General features: G+C 47.9%; 1 protein-coding gene across 1 annotated transcript in view; it reads right to left on the bottom strand.

Moving 5' to 3' along the window:
* FCHSD1 (FCH and double SH3 domains 1) overlaps nucleotides 1-21653 on the bottom strand; it is a 231530-nt gene that overhangs the window by 15293 nt on the left and 194584 nt on the right. The window contains exons 12-14 of the mRNA XM_075344397.1: nucleotides 19216-19320; nucleotides 13095-13256; nucleotides 7810-7938 (exon numbers count right to left, since the gene is read on the bottom strand). Coding sequence (XP_075200512.1) covers nucleotides 7810-7938; nucleotides 13095-13256; nucleotides 19216-19320 — 396 coding nt within the window. The remainder of the gene's footprint in view (nucleotides 1-7809; nucleotides 7939-13094; nucleotides 13257-19215; nucleotides 19321-21653) is intronic.

Genomic DNA, 21653 nt, shown 5'->3' with positions numbered 1-21653 from the left:
TCTACTCTAGTTCAGTCCTGCGGTCTCCGCTCACGCCTTTTGTTTTGGTGTGTCCCTGTTACCTGTCCACTGTCATTTCCTAGACACTGAAGATAAATATAAATAGTGGCCTTTTATTGAGAAGAAGTTGTAGGACCAGCACAAGTACAGACGTTTCGGTCTGACTGGCATAGTCAGGTATGACGCAGTGTCCACCGCTGTCTATGTGGACACAGCGAGGAGAGGAATACGGGTGTAAGCCGCGCTAAAACCACAGAATCCAGAAGATTTAAATAAATCCTTTTATTTACACAAGTCTACGCGTTTCAGAGATAGTAGGATTTTTGTGTACTCACCGTAAAATCTCTTTCTCTTAGTCTTCATTGGGGGACACAGGACCATGGGTTATGCTGCTGTCACTAGGAGGCTGACACTAAGTAAACAGAAAAAGTTAGCTCCTCCCCAGCAGTATAACCCCTGAGCCAGAGGCGGGCTCAATCAGTTTAGTGCACAAGCAGTAGGAGGAGAGCCAAACAATCCTGGATAAAAACAAGGTAGAAAAACTATGACGAACAGTCGTGTGACCAGTGACCTGGGAATATGGGCACTGGGGAAACAGGCATGTCATATATAACGAAAAACACAAGCAGGGTGGGTGCTGTGTCCCCCAATGAAGACTAAGAGAAAGAGATTTTACGGTGAGTACACAAAAATCCTACTTTCTCTGTCGTTTCATTGGGGGACACAGGACCATGGGACGTCCAAAAGCAGTCCCTGGGTGGGAAGAAAACCATCACCGGAGATAGGAAGGAAGTCGCTTCCCCTTGCCGGGCTGACCCGGACCTACAAGCGCCTACGTTGTTACAGGTGTGCCATTGCCACCCGCAAACCTTACACCAAGACTGGCCTCTGCCGAAGCTTGAGTGAGAACCTGTTAGAAACTAGCAAAGGTACGCCGACTAGATCGGGTGGTGGACCAGAGGACCTGGTTGACCGACGTCCGGAGCCCAATCTTGCAAGGGTGCCCCTTGCTCGGTAGACCGCGGCGGAAGTCCGACCTTCATGCGATAGTCTTCACATATGGAGGAAAGGATCCATGTGATATTCAGGCCCTTTGCGCCGGCCTATGCTTCTTGGGAAAGGGCGGAAGAATGGACTGACAGTCGGTGTAACCGACAAAAAAATGGTGTCCTGCCGACACGAAAGACTGAGGGCTCGTACCAGCCCTAGAACGAACTATGCCTCTTTCAGGCTGAGAGGGGAGCCTAGAACCGACAAAAACGAAACCTAAAGTCCTCTTCTGGAAGGAAAGCCGAGGTGTCTCGGACAGAAATGAAGGGTTCTGGCTGGAGCCCCCCCCTTATCCTGCTGGCGGAGCGGAAAAAGGGGGAGAAAAGACTACGAGAGGGCTGACCGCCCTAATGCCGTCTATAACAACCAGATGGCCACGAGGAGCCCACCTATCAAAACAGGTGGGAGCAGGGAAAAAAGGGGTACCCTGAGCAAACTCATCACTGGATTATGGTCCCACTTTTCTAGTGAACGATGAAAAACGCCGAGCCAGATGGACATTTCTCTGAGCGAAGGCCCTGATTGACGGAAAGTGACAAGTCTCTGAAGATGCGGTCCTCACACCACCGGGGGAGCTCTTTCCACGTGGAAATAACTCTTCGAGGGAACTGGATTCCAGGCCCTCCTCAATGTCTGTCATCATCTTGTTCACAGACCTGACCGAGCCAGCACCCGGGATCCACTGGTGAGGCCATGGAACCTGGGACTCCTGAGTCCTGGTAGACTAGAGGGGCCCCGACACGGAAGAATCTGGCGGTCTGGAAGGAGCCACGGGGCATCTGCGAGGAGATGAGTAAGGTATGCGAAACTATGCTCGCCTGGGCCACTCCCGAGCTATCGCCTGCCTAGGTCCCTCTTGAGAACCCTCGAGATCATGGAAAGCAGCGGGAAGATGCACGAGAGCCTGAACAGGCTACACGACCGGTCTTGGGCGTCGTCCTCTAGTCCGGAGCAGGTGGCGTACTCGACGCACCATTGACTTGAGAGTTGGATCGGAAGGCCAAAAGTCACGACTGGAGGTCTTCCTTCGCCAGAGATCTGGCTGTTGATATCCCTGTTGGAGCCCTTTACCTACGCGAGACCTATCGTACCGCGGAAATCGGCCGCCCAAACGTCCACGCTCGGGATGTGCTGCCGAGATTAGCGAATGAAAGAGCCCGTCCCAGAGCAAGAACCTCTTGGCCTCTTCTCTTGCCCTGACGCTCCCTGCGTCTTCCTGGTGGATGATGCACATCACTGCTGTGGCATGGTCCGACTGGAACCTGACTGGACAATACAACCCAGAGAAGAAATGGTAACCGGGCTAACCGAATGGCTCTGAGTCCGGAATGTTGAAGGGGAGACGACACTCTAGGGGTGTCCCTCGGGACCGTGCCGAGGAATGGTGGGGTAGCATACCCTAGTACGGGAGGCTGGTGACGGTTGATAATAAGCTCCAGAGGAGGAAAGGGAATCTTCCCAGGGATGGTTGCGAGGATTGGTCCTCTAGGAGGAAATTGGCCGGTCACCCTCGAAGACGGAACCCTCCTGTCCCCGTTCTTCAGTGTGTTCCGTTGGAGAGTCCGGGATGAATCTGGTATGTGCACCATCGCTAACACCGCCACAGGCTGTCGAGGACTCGCATAGCAAAAAACCGAAGGGAAAAAACGGGAGCGGGAGGCAAAGAGCCGCAGGACCCTGTGCCAGGAGGGAAACTGCTCCTGCGGGAGGAGTAGCAACCCTTGAACGGCTCGAATACCGTGCCTGAGGAGTGATGGACCGGGCCGGGTCTGGGAGGACTCCTTCCTGTAGCTCAGCTACCCTAGTAGCGAAAAGTGATGATGATGGTCTAAACCTCAAGGCGAGGGTCCTTGAAGGGAGACTCTGGGTCTCCCGGTCGTTCCTGGGCAGAGAGAGCCTGGGGATGCGTAGGGATCGTGATCCCTGCAAGCACTCTTAGAAAGCTGGGACGGTCCGCAGCCACGCAAAGCGGAGATGGCTGTTGTAGGGATAAAGGTTCCCTGACGAACCTAACGTGAGGGAACGAGTCCTGGTGCATCAGGGCCGATGCCGGGAAAGGGATGTACCCTTCCCTTACGTAGCCAGTCTACCCTGACGTAGCCTAGGGGATAAACTGGACTCGCCTATCTCCGAAAGGGCGATCCCGAGAGCCGGAAGAGAAGTCAGCGACTTCCTAGATGTCGAATCTGCGTTCCTGATCCCGAGTCAGAGCTCTCGACGGGTAGGTACCCTGATGTTAGAGGCTCAGGCCGTGTAGCGGGCAGACACCAGATTTTGTAAAGAGAGGGTACTCACTGAAGCTGATAACCAGTCCTGGATCGGCATAGGTGGAGCGCGGACCGCTGCGTAGAGTGTCCGTGGAGTCCCTGCGGAGCGTCACGATAGGGACGAGAAGCCAGGAGGAACCCAGGCGGGTCAAGTACAGGGTAGCGTGCCCCTTCATCACGGAGCCCTCTACGAGAAGGGGGAAGACAATATAAGGGACTCACCGCTGGTAAAAATTGTGTCCGAGGAATATCCGTGCTCACGCAGTCACACGGCGAACTGGATGTCCACTGAAAACCCGCAGGGGCCCCCACCTTCCTGTCTGCAAGGTGCCATGCCCCCTCTCTCCAGAGCCCTCTGGGGGAATGATAATGACAATAACACGACTTACCGCAGGTAAACGCCGTGTCTGGTTGCTGTCTGTGATCACTCAGCGACTCCAGTGTGGCATGCCCATTCTCACCGAGACCCCTTTTTGGAGAAGGGAATAAAGACGATGACTAGACTTACCGCTGGTAAACGTCGTGTATGGCAGTTGACTGTGAGCACGCGGTAACTCGGCGAGCTCTGGACGTCGTCTGAGCAGGGTCCGCTCCAAATGACTTAAGGGGGACCTGCGTGCATGGAGATAAGGGGGCTGTCCGTAGCCCTACGGCCTGACTCACCAATTCCAGCAGGCCTTTAGACATGCGCCAAAACATCCAGGTCCTGCTCGGAGTCCAGCAGAGGTGGAAAGCCTGGGCCATCACCCGAGAGGTCGGAAGACTGCCGGAGAAAAGGCAGTCTGGACCTGGGGAATAAGGTGGAAAACAGGGGGGCCACAAAAGACGAGACCTGTCGGGTCCGCTTCTAGCATAGGAAAGGTCCCTGGTACGAGACTCACCTCCCCGAGGGGATTGCGCTAGACCTATGGAAGGTATAACCGAGTATTGGCCGGGGACGCAGCGCATGCGCGCGAAGCCGAGGGACGGCGGCGAGGGGATCTATGACCTGAGACAGGGCATTAACCCGCCGGAGGGGACTAAACTAAAATCTCGAGCTGGGAGCGCGATATAAAAAAGGTGAAGCAAAACAAGTGCCCGAAAGTACTGTAAGAGTTAAGGTGTAAAAAACTCATGTATGTAAAATTTTTAATAAAAATCGACCTAAAATAAAAAATATCCACTCAAGAAAAGTGTGTTTTATTTTCTCCCCCGGAAAAAGAAGGTGATGCTGAGGCCTCAGTAAACCCAGACTAGTAGTCTGGAATAAACTCCCATTCTCTTTTTTTTTTTTTTTTTTTTCCTTTCTTTATTTAAAATGGACGCTGTGAGCGGGAAAAAACTATCCCCCACCCCCCAAGTGATGCCTGGAGCACGGCGGAGGGCGGGAACGGAGAGGCCGGCGTCCAATAGCGCCGTGCGGGAGGCGGGCCTGGGGACGCCGAGGACAGGGCCGAAGCCGGGGGCTAAATTTTGAAGGTGCCGGGGCGAACAGAGGCCGCGCCGGCGGACCCGGCCGCAGGCGGCGGCGGAGAGGATCCTCGGCGCGCTGTGCGGGATGCGGTATGGGCACGCCGAGGACGGGGCCTAAGCAGAGGCACCGTCGCGGGCAGAGGCCGCGCCGGCGGACCCGACTGCAGGTGGCGGCGAGGATCCTCGGCGCGCTGTGCGGTAGGCGGCCTGGGGGACCGAGGACAGTGGCCGAGCCGAGGTGCCGTTGCGGGCAGAGGCAGCGCCGGCGGAGCCGACCTCCGGCGTTTGAAGCTGTTAAAAGGTACAGGGGCAGCGCCGGCGGGCCCGGCCGCAAGCGGCGGCGGCGCAGCAGCGATGCGGGGCCGCCCGACCTCGGAGTCGGCAGGGAGCTCCACGGACGCAGCGGGGGAGTCCGGCGAGTAGGCCCAGACCGGGGCCTAAATTTCTGCAGCCGTCCGAGGGGGGAGAAGGTAGTGGTCCTACCTGATCCGCGGCGCGCTGTCCAGTGTGCAGGCTGAGACTCTGCACATGCTCCTGTGTGCACCGCTCAGCGAAGGAATGGCGGCGGGCACCAGGAAGCAGGCTGAAGAAGGCAGGGAGTTGGACGCCATTGGGGTGGAAGCCCCTAAATGTAGCAGCGTTGCGGGCCCCATCCAAAAACTCTAGATGCGCTGCGGAGGTCCGGTCCCTGCTGTATGCCCCTTGCGACCCTTTGGGGTGGTACCGCAGGGTGAATAGGGGTGCCCAGGAAAGTTCAGCCCCGCGTGCCAACCGGGGAGTGGTACCGTGGAATTGGACGGGGGAGAGGGCCCGACAACTCAAGCCTCTGCGACCCAGGGGAGTGGTACCCACACGGGCTGCGAGAGCTGAGGTAGAGAAAAGATACCTGCAGAAAAAGAAAATTACCACAGATGAGAGCGACGAGCGTCGCCGAGAAAAAAATGAAAAAATATACGCAAAAAATCAAGTGGCTGAAGGGGGCCCAGTCGGCCCACATCAGCCTCCTACGACACTAAGCAAAAAACTGATTGAGCCCGCCTCTGGCTCAGGGGTTATACTGCTGGGGAGGAGCTAACTTTTTCTGTTTACTTAGTGTCAGCCTCCTAGTGACAGCAGCATAACCCATGGTCCTGTGTCCCCCAATGAAACGACAGAGAAATATCCATCTCCTTCTTCAGGACAAAAGGAATCATACATCAGTATCAGCCATGCAAGGCTTATATATAGAAGTCCACATATGCCACATATAGATTTACCGCATCATCAGCTCCCGTGACTCATGGCTATGTCACATTTCCACAGTCACATCACGTATGTGGACACCGCATCATACCGGACTACGCAAATTGCTACACCTTCTGAGAACCCCCTGAATGCAAACTGATGAAGGTCATTGACCGAAACGTCTGTGTTTGTGCTGGTCCTACAAGTTCTTCTCAATAAAAGACCACTATTCACATTTATCTGGAGTGCCAAGTTTCTATATCTACTTGAGACGGTTTTGGACCCTACTTAAGCACCACCCCAGAAGTGCCGTGTGTATCAACTCACTGTCATTTCCTGACCATTCTTTTTAATGATGAGAGCACAAAAATTCTTAAGTACTTTATTCGAGTTGAGCAGGTTGCACTCTCTGTCGGACTTGACTTAAGTAACGAGTATAATGGATGCCAATTATGGAGTAGTTCGGCACTCCGCCCACATACACCAAGCCATAAACCAAGCATTTCCGGGGGAGGGTGTGTGGATTTTTTTTTTCCTTTTGACAACACATTGGCTCTCCACTGGGGTGCCAGCTCCCATCATTCACTGACGACTCAGCCAAACACCCAAGATACTCGGCTGAGTACCAAGTGTACCAGGAGCAACCCTATCGAGTAGTGGCGAGCATGCTCACTCATCAGTACCCATTTCTTGCTGATTTTGCACAGTACTGTGCTCCTGGTTCTGACCTAGATACCTGAAAACCCCTGCCAGCCTGCATCACCGGCCAGCAGCTAATTTGGACCCTGTGTAAGTCCAGAGAGTCTTGTACAGGAGTTAAAGGGTTAAGACCCAAGGCAACCCCTGGGATCTGGTACACAGGGCAGCCTACGCTACCATTAATTCAACAAAAGTGGGAAGGTAATTTTTTACTAAACTGAAAAGTGGAATCAGCTTTGCTTTTGTACACAGGTGGATCTGGAAAGGAAAAAAAGGATACCTCGCAATAAACATATTTTTTCAATGAGAGTGAATTGTATATGTATGCTTGTATTGAATTGTAGTAAAACTAAGAAAAAGAGCGCAACATAGTGTCTTACCAGATATTAAAATAAAAGTATGTTACTGTACACTCACCTAGTGTGGTTGTGAAAGTCACAACTAACACAAAAAGTACACAGATAATAGGCGGCTGCCGCAGCCCCACGTGTAGATATCTTCAATGCTGGAGAGCAGAAGGGGTTAACGCTGCGCTGTCGCAAAAGGATGAGAAAAAAAATGTTGATTTAAGGAAAGATTATTTTATTCCATAGATCTCCGCGTTTCGAGGTGAGGACCTCTTCTTCAGGACCACAAAAATCAGAAAAATCAACAATACAATTTTTGTTTTGTTGATTTTTCTGGTCCTGAAGAAGAGGTCCTCACCTCGAAACGCGGAGATCTATGGAATAAAATAATCTTTCATTAAATCGCCAATTTTTTTATCATCCTTTGGCGACAGTGCTGCGTTAACCCCTTCTACTCTCCAGCATTGAAGATATTATTGAATTGTATGCATTGGTCGAATCTTCCTGTACAGAATGTAACACATGCAGATTTGCCAGTGGAAAAATCCCTGGAAAATCCATTGCTGATTTAAAGATCCACAGCATGTCCTCGATTCTTCAGTGGGAAAAACTGTTACGATGTGAGGGGTTTTGATATATCATACCGTAATTTCTTGCACCAAAGGGTTTCCATAGACAAGTTCTAGAAAACTACCTATTGTAAAATGGCAGATAAAAATTGCAGGTTGTCATGATGTAACCGGACGGCTATTCGAGCTCCGGCAGCCTACCGTGTAGTTATACAGCACGTGACACGGGGTGGGATAGGAGCGGTTGCCACTGAGGCTAAGAGGGGATTCTTCAAATATTTCACCGCTATCATCCATGTCCTCGAATTCAGAGAAATCAAAGTCTTCCATCTGAAAAATAGAAAACATGTTGCTAATAAATATAAATGAACCTTGGAAGGGATTCAAGAGCTCAGCGGGGACCACAGTAAACTAGATTATCAGCGAAGAGTAAACTGAAATGCAATATTTGGAATCGGAACCCAAAAATTGTGAATATTTTTCATATGTGAAACTAACAGAATCCAGTCCCATCAGTTATGTGACGGCTGTATTAAATAGGTGCTCACACCAGAAACACCAGTCAATAGGTCTTACTGGTAAATCTGAACAGTCACCCACCTTTGAAGTGTGTCCATCATATGACCAATGTTTTCTATATTTAAAGCGTAACCATAGTTTTCATTTTTATTTCCTAAAACAATAGTACACATGGGAATAAGCAACTTTGTAATATATCTTATCAGACAAATCTGCTTTTTTCTTGTCCCAGACTAATCATTCACTCTAAATCTGTGTTCAGTGAAGATAAGAGGCGACAGTTGGTGCTTATAAGACTCTACGTAGAGGAGAGAAGGGAGGAGGATCTTGAGGCGAACTCAGACATTCTACTTCAAGTTCTCCATACAACATTATGAGCACTAACTGTCATCTCTTTTGATGAGCAAACCCAAACTGTAAAGTTTGGCATCCGTACTGAATAGCAGTTGTTCGGGGTCCCAGACCGGGATATAGACTTCTCTGGGATGTTCGTGTTACAGTTCAGATTCGGAAACCCCGATAATAAGAAAAAAACAAAAGGATTAAAGCAGCAGCAATATATTTACAGAGCCTCCCCACGCCGGTAACACTACTTCCTGGTCTGCTCATCAGTGATTATGCATATTCACTGCTTTCCCCGCCCACTGGTGGCTCTGATTGGCTGCTCGTAGACCATGCCCCCACCCTCTCTAACAGCGCCTGTGATTGGTTGGCATCACAGGTGCAATTTGCATGCTTCTAGTGGAGTATAAAACAAATAAATAAATTTAAAAAAATGGCGTAGGATCCACCCTGTATACCAATACCAGCACAGATAACGCCATGGCTACAGGCTGCCACCCTCAGCCATGGGCTTATCTTGGCTGTGTATCAAAATAAGAGGAAATGTATTTATTTATGTTAAGCGGGCTTTACACGCTACGAGATCACTACAGCGATCTCGTTGGGGTCACGGATTTTGTGACGCACATCCGGCCGCTGTAGCGATCTCGTTATGTGTGACTCCTAGGAGCGATTTTGGATCGTTGCAAAAACGTCCAAAATCGCTCCTCGTTGACATGGGGGTCCTCTCCCAATTATCGCTGATGTCGCTGGGGCGAAGTTGATCCTCGTCCCTGCTGCAGCACACATCGCTACGTGTGAAGCCACAGGAACGAGGAACCTCTCCTTACCTGCCACACGCCAGCAATGAGGAAGGAAGAAGGTGGGCGGGATGTTCGTCCCGCTCATCTCCGCCCCTCCACTTTGATTAGGCGGCTGCTTAGTGACGTTGCTGTGACGCCGAGCAAACCGCCCCCTTAGAAAGGAGGCGGTTCGCCGGTCACAGCGACGTCGCCGGCAGGTAAGTATGTGTGACGCTGCCTTAGCGATAATGTTCGCTACGGCAGCGATCTTCACATATCGGCATAACGATAGGGGCGGGTGCTATCACGCTCGCCATCGCTAGCATCGGCTAGCGATGTCGCAGCGTGTAAAGCCACCCTTACACTCCACTATAAGTATGTAGACAGCATCTGTGCTGCCAACCAATTACAGGCGCTGTTAGAGAAGGTGAGGGTGTGGTTTACTGGCAGTCAATCAGAGCCACCGGAGGGTGGAGAAAGCAGTGAGTATGTATGAGGACTAATGAGCGGACCATGAAATAGCGTTACAGCGAGCGGGAGACTCCGTAAGTATAATGCTCACCCTAACGCCATTTTTTACAGTATGTGTTTTGTTCCCTATAGACTTATGTGGGGTTCGGTGTCTAGGCAGATGTTCGGGTTCACTTTTTTTAAGGTAGGCCGGACCCACCGGACCCGAATATCTGCGCATTCGCTTATCACTAGTCATCTCATCTCAGTAATGGGAAAATCGGTTTTCTCTGAAGACAGATTTTTTTCCTGTGAATTTAGAGTATTGGAAATGATTGATCAGTCCTGGCAGAAAATAAAGCAGATTTCCCTGATAATATATATTACAATGTTTGCCATCTTCACGTGTATTATTGATTTATGAAATAAAAAAAAATAATTAAAACAAAAATAACTCTAAATAAACTGTGAAGATTTCAATTAAAAAGGCAGAGGGAGGAATATCGAATTAATTTTGGACCTTTAATTTTATAAAGAAAATACCTAATTTGCTAAAACAGCAGTAACCCCTTTAATAAAACATATATTAACTTCAGATTTCTTTATTTTCACATTTATTCCCGCTATTTTTACGACTGATTTATGGGGCCAAAGTAATTGTTGTTTAGTTCAAATAAAATCCTCTTGGAAAGGACACGCTAATAAGGATATTAATAAAGATCAGCTTTATCGCTAAATTGCGAAGGGCATTGTGCGTCTCTGACTGATCACCATAGAGATGAACATTTTACGGGATTACATTTTTCTAATTAGTAAAAGGGCATCAACGAAATGTAAAGAAATTCATCCATAGATTTAACTCTGAAATAGAGGAAATCTCCCGTGTGCGGAATGCAGGAGCTCATGGAGACATCGTGTGGTCACTTTAGGTACTGCAAGCTAAAACATGAAAATCTAAATGTCAGAAATTTTATACTATTTTCAGCACAATACACAAACTTCCCGGCTTACAGAGAACAGAAAGAGGGACAACACAACATTTTTGGCCTTGTCCTTCACCACAACCCATAGCCACAAATTTACCATTTCTTTATCAGGTGGCAGAGGGGGCACGGAAGTAGTGACGGACATTCATTGCCCGAAACAGCAAGGCGTAAAACCAAATCCTGGGCTGTCCCACTGTATCTGGGAGGGCTGTGATCTATGGATTTAATTTTTTATTCATTCAGCCATAACTTTTTGCATTTTGTACATAAACTTCACTTTATGAGGTCTTGCTTTTTTATGCAAGTCAAGAAATCCATCAGTCCAATTGATCAAAATCAAGGGATAAACCCATATACTATGCATATGGTCCACCAAAATAAACATGATAATAAAGGAGAAAGAAAGGTGGACTTAGGAAAATAAGAATGAATTTTATTGGTAACAAGTTTTAAAAAACTAACATGATTATAACAGTTAAAATGGCATAGAAAATGGGCCAGCTATGCAGACATACAAAACAGACAAACATTGAAGAATCAAAGCAATGGCAGTATCCTGACAGATTAATTGTACATATAAAGGCCAAATTGCCTATTCAAAGTTGTCAGCTAAGAAGCCATGTAGAAAAAAACAGCAGCAGTCAGCCCCCTGCAGGGCAAAGTGAGATTGAACCGCGCAGTTAATGAAATGTAAAAAGGATTAAGGGTATGTGCGCACGTTGCTTTTTACCTGCTTTTTACCTGCTTTTTTGCTGCTTTTTCTTCTGCGCTGTTTAATGCCAAAATGGATGTGTTCTTCTATTCAAGCAAAGTCTATGGGAATTTGGGTTTCTTGTTCACACTATGTTGTTCAAAATGCTGCCTTTTTGAGGCAGAACTTTGGTCAAAAACTCAGCTTTTCAAAGAAGCAACATGTCAATTGTTTTTGCCATTTGGGTTTTGCACTGCAAAGCTGAGTTTTTGACCAAAGTTCTGCCACAAAAAGGCAGCATTTTGAACAACATAGTGTGAACAAGAAACCCAAATTCCCATAGACTTTGCTTGAATAGAAGAACACATCCATTTTGGCATTAAACAGCGCAGAAGAAAAAGCAGCAAAAAAGCAGGTAAAAAGCAGGTAAAAAGCAACGTGCGCACATACCCTAAGTCAGTTGAATAAGATAGATGAACATCATACAAACCGGCACAAGGAGGTAAAACCTGCAGGGGGGGACTGGCGGAAACCACCCAACGCGCGTTTCACGTGTCTTAGTGCTCGCTTTATCAAGGGGTCGAGACGAGCTGTAGTTTTTTTTAAGTACCATTTTAACAAACGTGTCTGTCTATAAGACTGTGTTCACACACAGCTTAAATACTGTGTTATTTATGCTGCATTTCACTGTCCAAGAAAAGTGGATGTGATTTCTTAAACTCCTGCCTGCTGTGCATCTAAAGACGCTGTTGAACTCTGAATTTTTTGGGTGCATTTAAGCTTGTATGGGGAATCTGAATAAAAAAGTATGTAAAAAAACACAATTTACATCTTTAAGAATCAAACATTTTCTGTGCTATTAAAAGAGCATTAACAATGCGGCTTTAAATTCGGCACCAGAAATACTCTTGTAATTTTACAGGACGATTGAAGAAAAAAAAAAAAAAGTGTGACTTATTTTAACCCTATAATACAGGCACATAGAAATGCACTGATATATAGAGATGAAACTCTATGTGCCAGTACAATGTGCCTGTAGTGAAGAACACCAGTCATATTCAAGTAGAAAAAATTCTTCTGTGTTTGGCATTGCAGCCTTTGGCTCGTTGGCTGCTGACTGCCAAGTAAGAGGCTGGGTATTCGTATTATGAAGAAGACCAGACGTCAAGAAAATTGAAGAATGACTTGTATGAATGCAAATATGTACAAAGCGCATAACGGTGCCATTGTCAGAAGTGGAGGAACCACTAACCAATCCACATGCAGTGAGCCTGCAAGGAGAGGAGACATCGCAGACAGAGTGAAATTCGGGATGTAGCCTAGCCTTCTGGGAGAGCAGGAGGTCATCCCCAAGTCATAAAATGTTCTGCTAGATCTGAGATGGCTGGAAGCTATACAGTACAGTCATACGTATGGAAATATGGGTCACTGGAAGTGGTGAGTAAGGACACTAAATCAATGAGACGTCAGAATGTGAAAATTGCAATGCTGCCCCCACACAATGTATCCCTGGATAAAGTATCTCACTAGTGCCCCCTACTGGCAGTAGAGCTAAAGTACTGGGAGTAGAGATAAAGTGCCTCCTACTAGAAGTAAAGCTAATTTACCATGGAGCATTACCAATAAGTTTCCATACACTGCTGGTCTCCATACGTCAAATATGGAAGTTACAGAAAAACATAGTAAAATTAAAAATGCATTTCAAATGAAACTTACAGAAGGAGACATGTCCCCATTAGACATCCGGGCTTCACTCATACGCCTCTCTTGTTCTAATTCTTCGTTAGCTTGTGTCATGGCACCCGATAGCCACGTGTCCACATCCACCTTAACCTGGCGTAGCAGCTCCACACGAGCGTCGGCTTTTACCTTGCTGACCTGAAACAAAAAAAAATGCTGAATACAATGTGCAGACACGATGGAATTGATAAAAAAAATTGGCAAAGAAAATGGATAGCGCTGCATAAAGAGGCAAAGGATTTCACTTTTATTTTTTTCTATTTAGAAACCCTTTGAACTTTTGCTATTATTTTATCGCACTGATGCCTAAAAAATAAGCTACTTCGTAAACAATTTTGTTTAATAATGTGTGAACAATATACAGATCAAACGCAGATCAATGTGGCTCCATGGTAACAGACTACAAACAAACCCCGTGTACTGTAGTCTGGTCTTACTGTGCGTTAACCTTTACTTCTACTCCTTAGGGGAACAAATGTAAAAAACCCATATGACTGCAGCACCACACTATACAAAGGTCTATGGAGCTGTATACAGAAAATGGTACCTTGAAGTTAGTCTTAAGGCCACTTTACACGCTGCGATATCGGTACCGATATCGCTAGCATGGGTACCCGCCCCCATCTGTTGTGCGACACGGGTAAATCGCTGCCTGTGCCGCACAACATCGCCCAGACCCGTCACACTACTTACCTGCCCGGCGACGTCGCTGTGACTGGCGAACCGCCTCCTTTCTAAGGGGGCGGTTCGTTCAGCGTCACAGCGACGTCACAGCTGCGTCACTGAACCGCTGCCCAATAGAAGCGGAGGGGCGGAGATGAGCAGGACGTAACATCCCGCCCACCTCCTTCCTTCCGCATAGCGGCCGGGAGGCAGATAAGGAGAGCTTCCTCGTTCCAGCGGTGTCACACGTACCGATGTGTGCTGCCGCAGGAACGAGGAACAACTTCGTTACTGCTGCAGTAACGATATTTGAGAATGGACCCCCATGTCATCGATGAGAGATTTTGTACGTTTTTTGCGACGATGCAAAATCGCTCATCGGTGTCACACGCATCGGCATCGCTAATGCGGCCGGATGTGCGTCACAAATTCCGTGACCCTAACGACTTCACATTAGCGATGTCACAGCGTGTAAAGCCCCCTTTAAGGCCGCTTTACACACAACGACATCGCTAATGAGATGTCGTTGGGGTCACGGAATTCGTGATGCACATCCGGCCTCGTTAGCGACGTTGTTGCGTGTGAAACGCACGAACGACCGTTAATGATCAAAATTAATCACCTGATCGTTGATGCGTCGTTCCTTTCCAGATTATCATTGCTGTTGCAGGACGCAGGTTGTTCGTCGTTCCTGCGGCAGCACACATCGCTACGTGTGACACCGCAGGAACGAGGAACATCATCTTACCTGCGGCCGCACGCAATGAGGAAGGAAGGAGGTGGGCGGGATGTTATGTCCCGCTCATCTCCGCCCCTCCGCTTCTATTGGGCGGCCGCTTAGTGACGCCGCTGTGACGCCGAACGAACCTCCCCCTTCGAAAGGAGGCGGTTCGCCGGCCACAGCGACGTCACTAGGCAGGTAAGTATGTGTGACGGGGACTAACGATATTGTGCGTCACGGACAGCGATTTGCTCGTGACGCACAACCGACGGGGGGCAGGTGCGATCGGCAGTGTAAAGCGGCCTTTAGGGGTTGATTCATCAAAGCTTTTATGCCAAAAGTGTGTTGTAAAAGCTTTGAAAAGTCACCCAATTTTTACACTGAGTTGTGCAAAAATTGTGTAGCTTTTGAATGAAATGGAACCATTTGAACCAGATCCGCCGGAATGAGCGGAGGTGTGGTGGACCCGGGACGGGATGGTGTGGGTCACTCCTGCATGACCAATTCATCAAAAGTGTTGACGTTTTGTACGGCAGAAATGCTACTCCAGTGTCTAATTTGAGTAGAATTTCTGGCACAAGGAGGTGTATGCTACTCAGATGATGAGCCAAATTCATTAGGTGGTGTGCGCCCCTCAACAAATTTGGTGCTTTGTACTCCAGCTAGACTGATGAACGGCCCCTTAAGGTTCCATAAACATCATGGGGCCTGATTCATCAATACCGCTGATATCCACGTCGGTGTTGATGTGTTGGCGCACACCTCTTAATGAATCAGGAGTGTCTGAAAGGTGGTTTGCATATCACCATCCTCAGACACTGGAGAAAGATTTCTGGCATAAGTAACGCCTTAGTTCATCATGAATTAAAGGAGCTGTGGCGTTTTGTGCCACAGCAAAACTGGAAAAATGCCAAAAAATGCTAGTTTTGTGCAATTTCGATCCATGCAGAAATGTTCCAGCTTTTCAAAGCAATTTACACCAGAATACTAGTATAAAAGCTTTGATGAATCGAAACCTTTCTGTGGGATCACTCCCATCTATAGGATCAGTGCTGACTCCCTCCCATTCAGTCACATGGTAGAGTTAAGCGGGCTTTACACACTGCGATATCGGTCCCGATATCGCTAGTGTGCGTACCCGCCCCCATCTGTTGTGCGACACAGGCAAATCGCTGCCCGTGCCGCACAACATCGCCCAGACCCGTCACACATACTTACCTGCCCGGCGACGTCGCTGTGACCGGCGAATCACCTCCTTTCTAAAGGGGCGGTCCGTGCGGCGTAACAGCGACATCACTGAGCGGCCGCCCAATAGCAGCGGAGGGGCGGAGATGAGCGGGACGTAACATCCCGCCCACCTCCTTCCTTCCGCATAGCGGCCGGGAGGCAGGTAAGGGGAGCTTCCTCGTTCCTGTGGTGTCACACGGAGCGATGTGTGCTGCCGCAGGAATGAGGAACAACCTCGTTACTGCTGCAGTAACGATTTTTGAGAATGGACCCCCATGTCACCGATGAGCGATTTTGCACGTTTTTGCAACGATGCAAAATCGCTTATCGGTGTCACACGCAACGGCATCGCTAATGCAGCTGGATGTGCGTCACCAATTTCGTGACCCCAACGAGTTCGCATTAGCGATGTCGTAGCGTGTAAAGCCCCCTTTAGTCAATATCCAGCAGATTTTACACCTCTTGCAATATAGAAATGTATAGAAATTAGAAGCGCATGTTTGTGCAGAGGCCACAGCTGAACCCCCTTAGGCTCAGTCCTGTGCTGCTCTTTCAGTTGGCATCATGTGTGACGCCCCACGGATGCTGATCCTCTTCAGGGACCCCACAGGTCTTGGACAATTTGGCAGACAGGTAAGGTAAGTTATTTTATGTATCGTGGCGCCACTCACGGCTTGCGGTTAGGGTTGTAATAACCGCCGCTGCAGGTTTTATGAGCTTCTGGGGCTGATGAGGTCTGCAGCTAGATGGTGTAGCCTCCCGTGAGTGAGGCAGGCCCCAGGAGCTCGGGTGAGCAGGGTAGCCAGTCCCAAAATAACTCAGGCAGAGTCCAAGAGTCTTTTAACTGGTTTTTACTCACTTCAGATGTTTCTGTGAGCTGACCCGGGCGATGCTGCAATAAACCAGGTGAAAACAGGTGTCCTTCGGGCCAGTCTGAGGGTGACAATTAGCTCGCCTTCCTAGCACATCTGTTTTCGGAAAACCCCTGACCTGAAGTACCATGGGGGTCTATCCAGGGAGTCGCAACTGCCTTTTCTCCCCTGTGTTCAGCCCGTTTTCCGGCAGCGTGGACCAAGGAAGATGGCTCCAGGCTCTGTACCCTTTATGGGTCCCTGCTTTGCTGCGGAGGCTCAGACCTGTGAGGTTGGTGAGGTACCTGTAGTTCCCCTCACCGGCAGGTTTAACAGGTTGATAAACTGAGGTCTGCTCTAGGGACCTGTACCCCGTACGTGCCTAGTCACCAGGGGCACCTTTTCAGCATCCTCACTCGATGACCGTTCTCCCCCACTAACTGTCACTACACCGCGCAGGGTCTGACTAGTGGCAGCTCGCGCATCGCCTAGCAAACGCCGCGCTCCACTACCAGACTGGCTCTTCTATCTCCCTGACAACCTCTGCACTTTAGCTCCCAGCTGCTCCACTACACCTCTTGATGAGATTTGAAAGCTAGCCCCCTCCAGGGACTACCCAAGGGTCCCCTCTAAAGGTGTGGGAGACCTGGTGGCTATGTGTCTGTGCGTACACACCTCATTCTGGCCTTTAGGGTTACCTGGAAGTACTGTCCCAGCATGGGTGTAGTACTGAGTGGTGCCTGACCAGGTCAGGGGCGCCACACATGTCTAGTCCTTTAGGAATAAAATTAACCTTGAAGCATAAAAATGCATAAACATATGAAAGATCTGAATGGTAACGCCTCTCCTCGTTCAGAGTGCCAAATCGGTGCAAGGAGACTTAAAGGCCTTCAATGCTCCTCTGGGAACTTAAATATTAAATATGCAAAAAGCCACTTCAGAGAAGACGAGGACTGGAACTCTAGCACCACCCATTGAAGAGGCAGTTTGCATATTTAAATTCCCAGAGGAGCATTGCATGGCCTATAAGTCTCCTTACATCAACTTGGCACTTTCCACAAGCAGAAACATTCCTCCCTTAGGCTATGTTCACACTGGGCGTTTTAGAAGCGTTTTTTAGCTACGGATTTGCCTTGGTTTTATGTAAATCATATACTAATAAAATGCTCTTTTTTACAGTGCCAGCAAATTCTATGAGATTTCAGAAATCTCATGCACACACACAAATCACCTCCAGGATTTTCCTGACTGTTTTGTGAACCACCTCCGGTTTTGATGCATTATGAAAAGAATGAACATGTCAATTCATTTCAGTGGTTTTGCCATGGATTATCACCCTATTGACAGGTGGACTTGCAGATACCCTGGATAGGCGGGTCTAACCAGATTAATAAAAAAACCCGGTTCCGGCCCGGAATTGATTCAGGGTATCTGGCAGGCACTTAAAAACTGTGGTGGAAAGGATGGAGGATTGGAGCAGGAGAGCTATATTTACCGAATCATCGGTGCGGCTGTACGCTCCCGCTGTCCCTCCTTCACTTCCCAGGCCGCTCATTACCGTCGTAACATATTCACTGCTTTTATCTGTGATTGCTTGCAGTCTGACACGCCCCCAGCCTGTGTCGCATCTGACTGCAATCAAGCACAGAACCGGTCTGCAGGTCTATTGTACAGAAAATGAATGAGCCGCGTGTTCAACAGTGACCTCACTCACGCTATTTACGGTCACAGCTGTGACCAGAAATCAGCTGAGTGAAGTGACCGGTGATTACGCGGCTCATTCATTCTCTGGAGCTCACAGCGGGCTATAATGGGGGTCTATAATGCTATACAGATGCCTGTGGTGGTGGGATATGGGGTGTCTGTTGACTGCTGTGGGGGAAGCTTGTGGTGGGTTTGGAACGCAGGGACAGCGTCCTTAGCCCTACAAGCCAGGGAGAGCGTCCTTAGCCCTACAAGCCAGGGACAGCGTCCTTAGCCCTACAAGCCAGGGACAGCGTCCTTAGCCCTACAAGCCAGGGAGAGCGTCCTTAGCCCTACAACCCAGGGAGAGCGTCCTTAGCCCTACAACCCAGGGAGAGCGTCCTTAGCCCTACAACCCAGGGAGAGCGTCCTTAGCCCTACAACCCAGGGAGAGCGTCCTTAGCCCTACAACCCAGGGAGAGCGTCCTTAGCCCTGCAACTCAGGGACAGTGAGTTCCCTTAGTGCTACAACACATGGAAAGGCCCTTAGGCCTACAACCCAGGGACAGTGCCCTTATTCTTACAATCCAGGGACAGTGCCCTTAGCCCTACAACCCAGGGACTGCAACCTTAGCCTTACAACCCAGGGACAGCAAACTTAGCATGACAGCTCTCATACAGCCCTACTACTTAGGGGCAGCTCTTTTAGCCCCAGGCCAGTTTGTGCATTGCAGTCGAAGGTCATACTATGTTGTATGCAGATATGAATGAGCCCTTACAATTACAAGTGGCCGTTTGAAGGCAGCCATAATGCTGATGTGGCCCTCTGTGAAAATGAGTTTGACACCCCTACTCTACGTCAACATTACAGAACAATAGGCTGAATCGGATGGACTCACAGAGAGGTCACTTTACACTTGATGGATACAAACTACTTGTAAGTTGCCCATACCTCAGCTTTTCTCACGCTTTCTTTCACTTCCTCCATTTTCTGGACTATACTAAGGACCTCCTCTTCAGAGGCAATCTTCAGTCTGTCTTCTAATCGTTGAAGGACCTAGAATATTAGCAGATTTTGTGATAACATGTTATTTCAGACTGTGTTCCTTAAAGTTTCTCTAGATTTACAAGCCAGTTTTATAATAATTTCTAATATGATCGTATGATGTACAATACAAAATTATATCGTGGTACCGTGTTAGATAGAAATATCAATGTAAATACCTTTATGCCCAAAAGTGACAACAGTATTCTAGGAGTGATATCATTATTGGCTAACTAGAAAAATTATATTAGTAGCTGTCCGAGCACAATGGCTCCTTCGTCAGGCAGGTTTACAAAATAATTACTGAGACAAATGCACAACATATAAGACATGTTACAAGAAAAAAAACCACAAATAGGGATGAATCTACCCAGGCACACTAAGGAATGAACAGGATACGCCTGTGGGAAAACATTTCTCGGGACCTGGACACAGTATGGTAGAATTAAAAGAGAAAAATCTGGGAATAATGGTGTTCAAGTCTTTGACAATACGACTCAATTTAACCTGGATTTATGACTCACAACTAGTGATGGGCAAAGCAGAACTGTAAAGTTTGGGGTTCGTACCGGACACCTATTGTCCGTGCACGAACCCAAAACAATGACGTCTAAGGGAAGCCCATTTTACTCTTCGCGGTCGGCCACCCAGATAAGAATACCAAAAAAAAGGAAAGCGGAAGCAAAATGCGGTTTAAAGCAGGATAATTATACTTACCCAGTTTCTGCGCGGCCGTCACACTGCTTCCGGATCCGCTCATTAAAGCTTATGAAAATTCACTGATTCTCCCTCCCACCCTCTGGGTCAGCATCTGTGATTGGCTGCAGTCAGACTGCCAATATCTGTGATTGATTGCCCAAACAGTAGTTGTCTGGGTTCCCGGGGTGGAGTGTAAAAATAAATAATTGAAAAAAAAAATGGCATAGGTGCCCCCACATTTTGATACTCAGTGCAGAAAAACAAACAGCTGTGTGCATTATCTTGGTTGTGTATCAAACTAAGAGGAACCCCATGTGACTTTTTTTAAAATTACATTACATTAACCATAGCAAAAAGAGACAAATTATATATATATATATATATATATATATATATATATATATATATATATATATATATATACACACATACATACAGTTAGGTCCAGAAATATTTGGACAGTGACACAAGTTTTGTTATTTTAGCTGTTTACAAAAACATGTTCAGAAATACAATTATATATATAATATGGGCTGAAAGTGCACACTCCCAGCTGCAATATGAGAGTTTTCACATCCAAATCGGAGAAAGGGGTTAGGAATCATAGCTCTGTAATGCATAGCCTCCTCTTTTTAAAGGGACCAAAAGTAATTGGACAAGGGACTCTATGGGCTGCAATTAACTCTGAAGGTGTCTCCCTCGTTAACCTGTAATCAATGAAGTAGTTAAAAGGTCTGGGGTTGATTACAGGTGTGTGGTTTTGCATTTGGAAGCTGTTGCTGTGACTAGACAACATGCAGTCTAAGGAACTCTCAATTGAAGTGAAGCAGAACATCCTGAGGCTGAAAAAAAAGAAAAAATCCATCAGAGAGATAGCAGACATGCTTGGAGTAGCAAAATCAACAGTCGGGTACATTCTGAGAAAAAAGGAATTGACTGGTGAGCTTGGGAACTCAAAAAGGCCTGGGCGTCCACGGATGACAACAGTGGTGGATGATCGCCGCATACTTTCTTTGGTGAAGAAGAACCCGTTCACAACATCAACTGAAGTCCAGAACACTCTCAGTGAAGTAGGTGTATCTGTCTCTAAGTCAACAGTAAAGAGAAGACTCCATGAAAGTAAATACAAAGGGTTCACATCTAGATGCAAACCATTCATCAATTCCAAAAATAGACAGGCCAGAGTTAAATTTGCTGAAAAACACCTCATGAAGCCAGCTCAGTTCTGGAAAAGTATTCTATGGACAGATGAGACAAAGATCAACCTGTACCAGAATGATGGGAAGAAAAAAGTTTGCAGAAGAAAGGGAACGGCACATGATCCAAGGCACACCACATCTTCTGTAAAACATGGTGGAGGCAACGTGATGGCATGGGCATGCATGGCTTTCAATGGCACTGGGTCACTTGTGTTTATTGATGACATAACAGCAGACAAGAGTAGCCGGATGAATTCTGAAGTGTACCGGGATATACTTTCAGCCCAGATTCAGCCAAATGCCGCAAAGTTGATCGGACAGCGCTTCATAGTACAGATGGACAATGACCCCAAGCATACAGCCAAAGCTACCCAGGAGTTCATGAGTGCAAAAAAGTGGAACATTCTGCAATGGCCAAGTCAATCAGCAGATCTTAACCCAATTGAG

This window comes from Anomaloglossus baeobatrachus, chromosome 4 (assembly GCF_048569485.1).
Source record: "Anomaloglossus baeobatrachus isolate aAnoBae1 chromosome 4, aAnoBae1.hap1, whole genome shotgun sequence".
Classification (NCBI taxonomy): domain Eukaryota; kingdom Metazoa; phylum Chordata; class Amphibia; order Anura; family Aromobatidae; genus Anomaloglossus; species Anomaloglossus baeobatrachus.
Note: the sequence above shows the minus strand (reverse complement) of the source record. Positions and strands in the feature narration are given on the sequence as shown.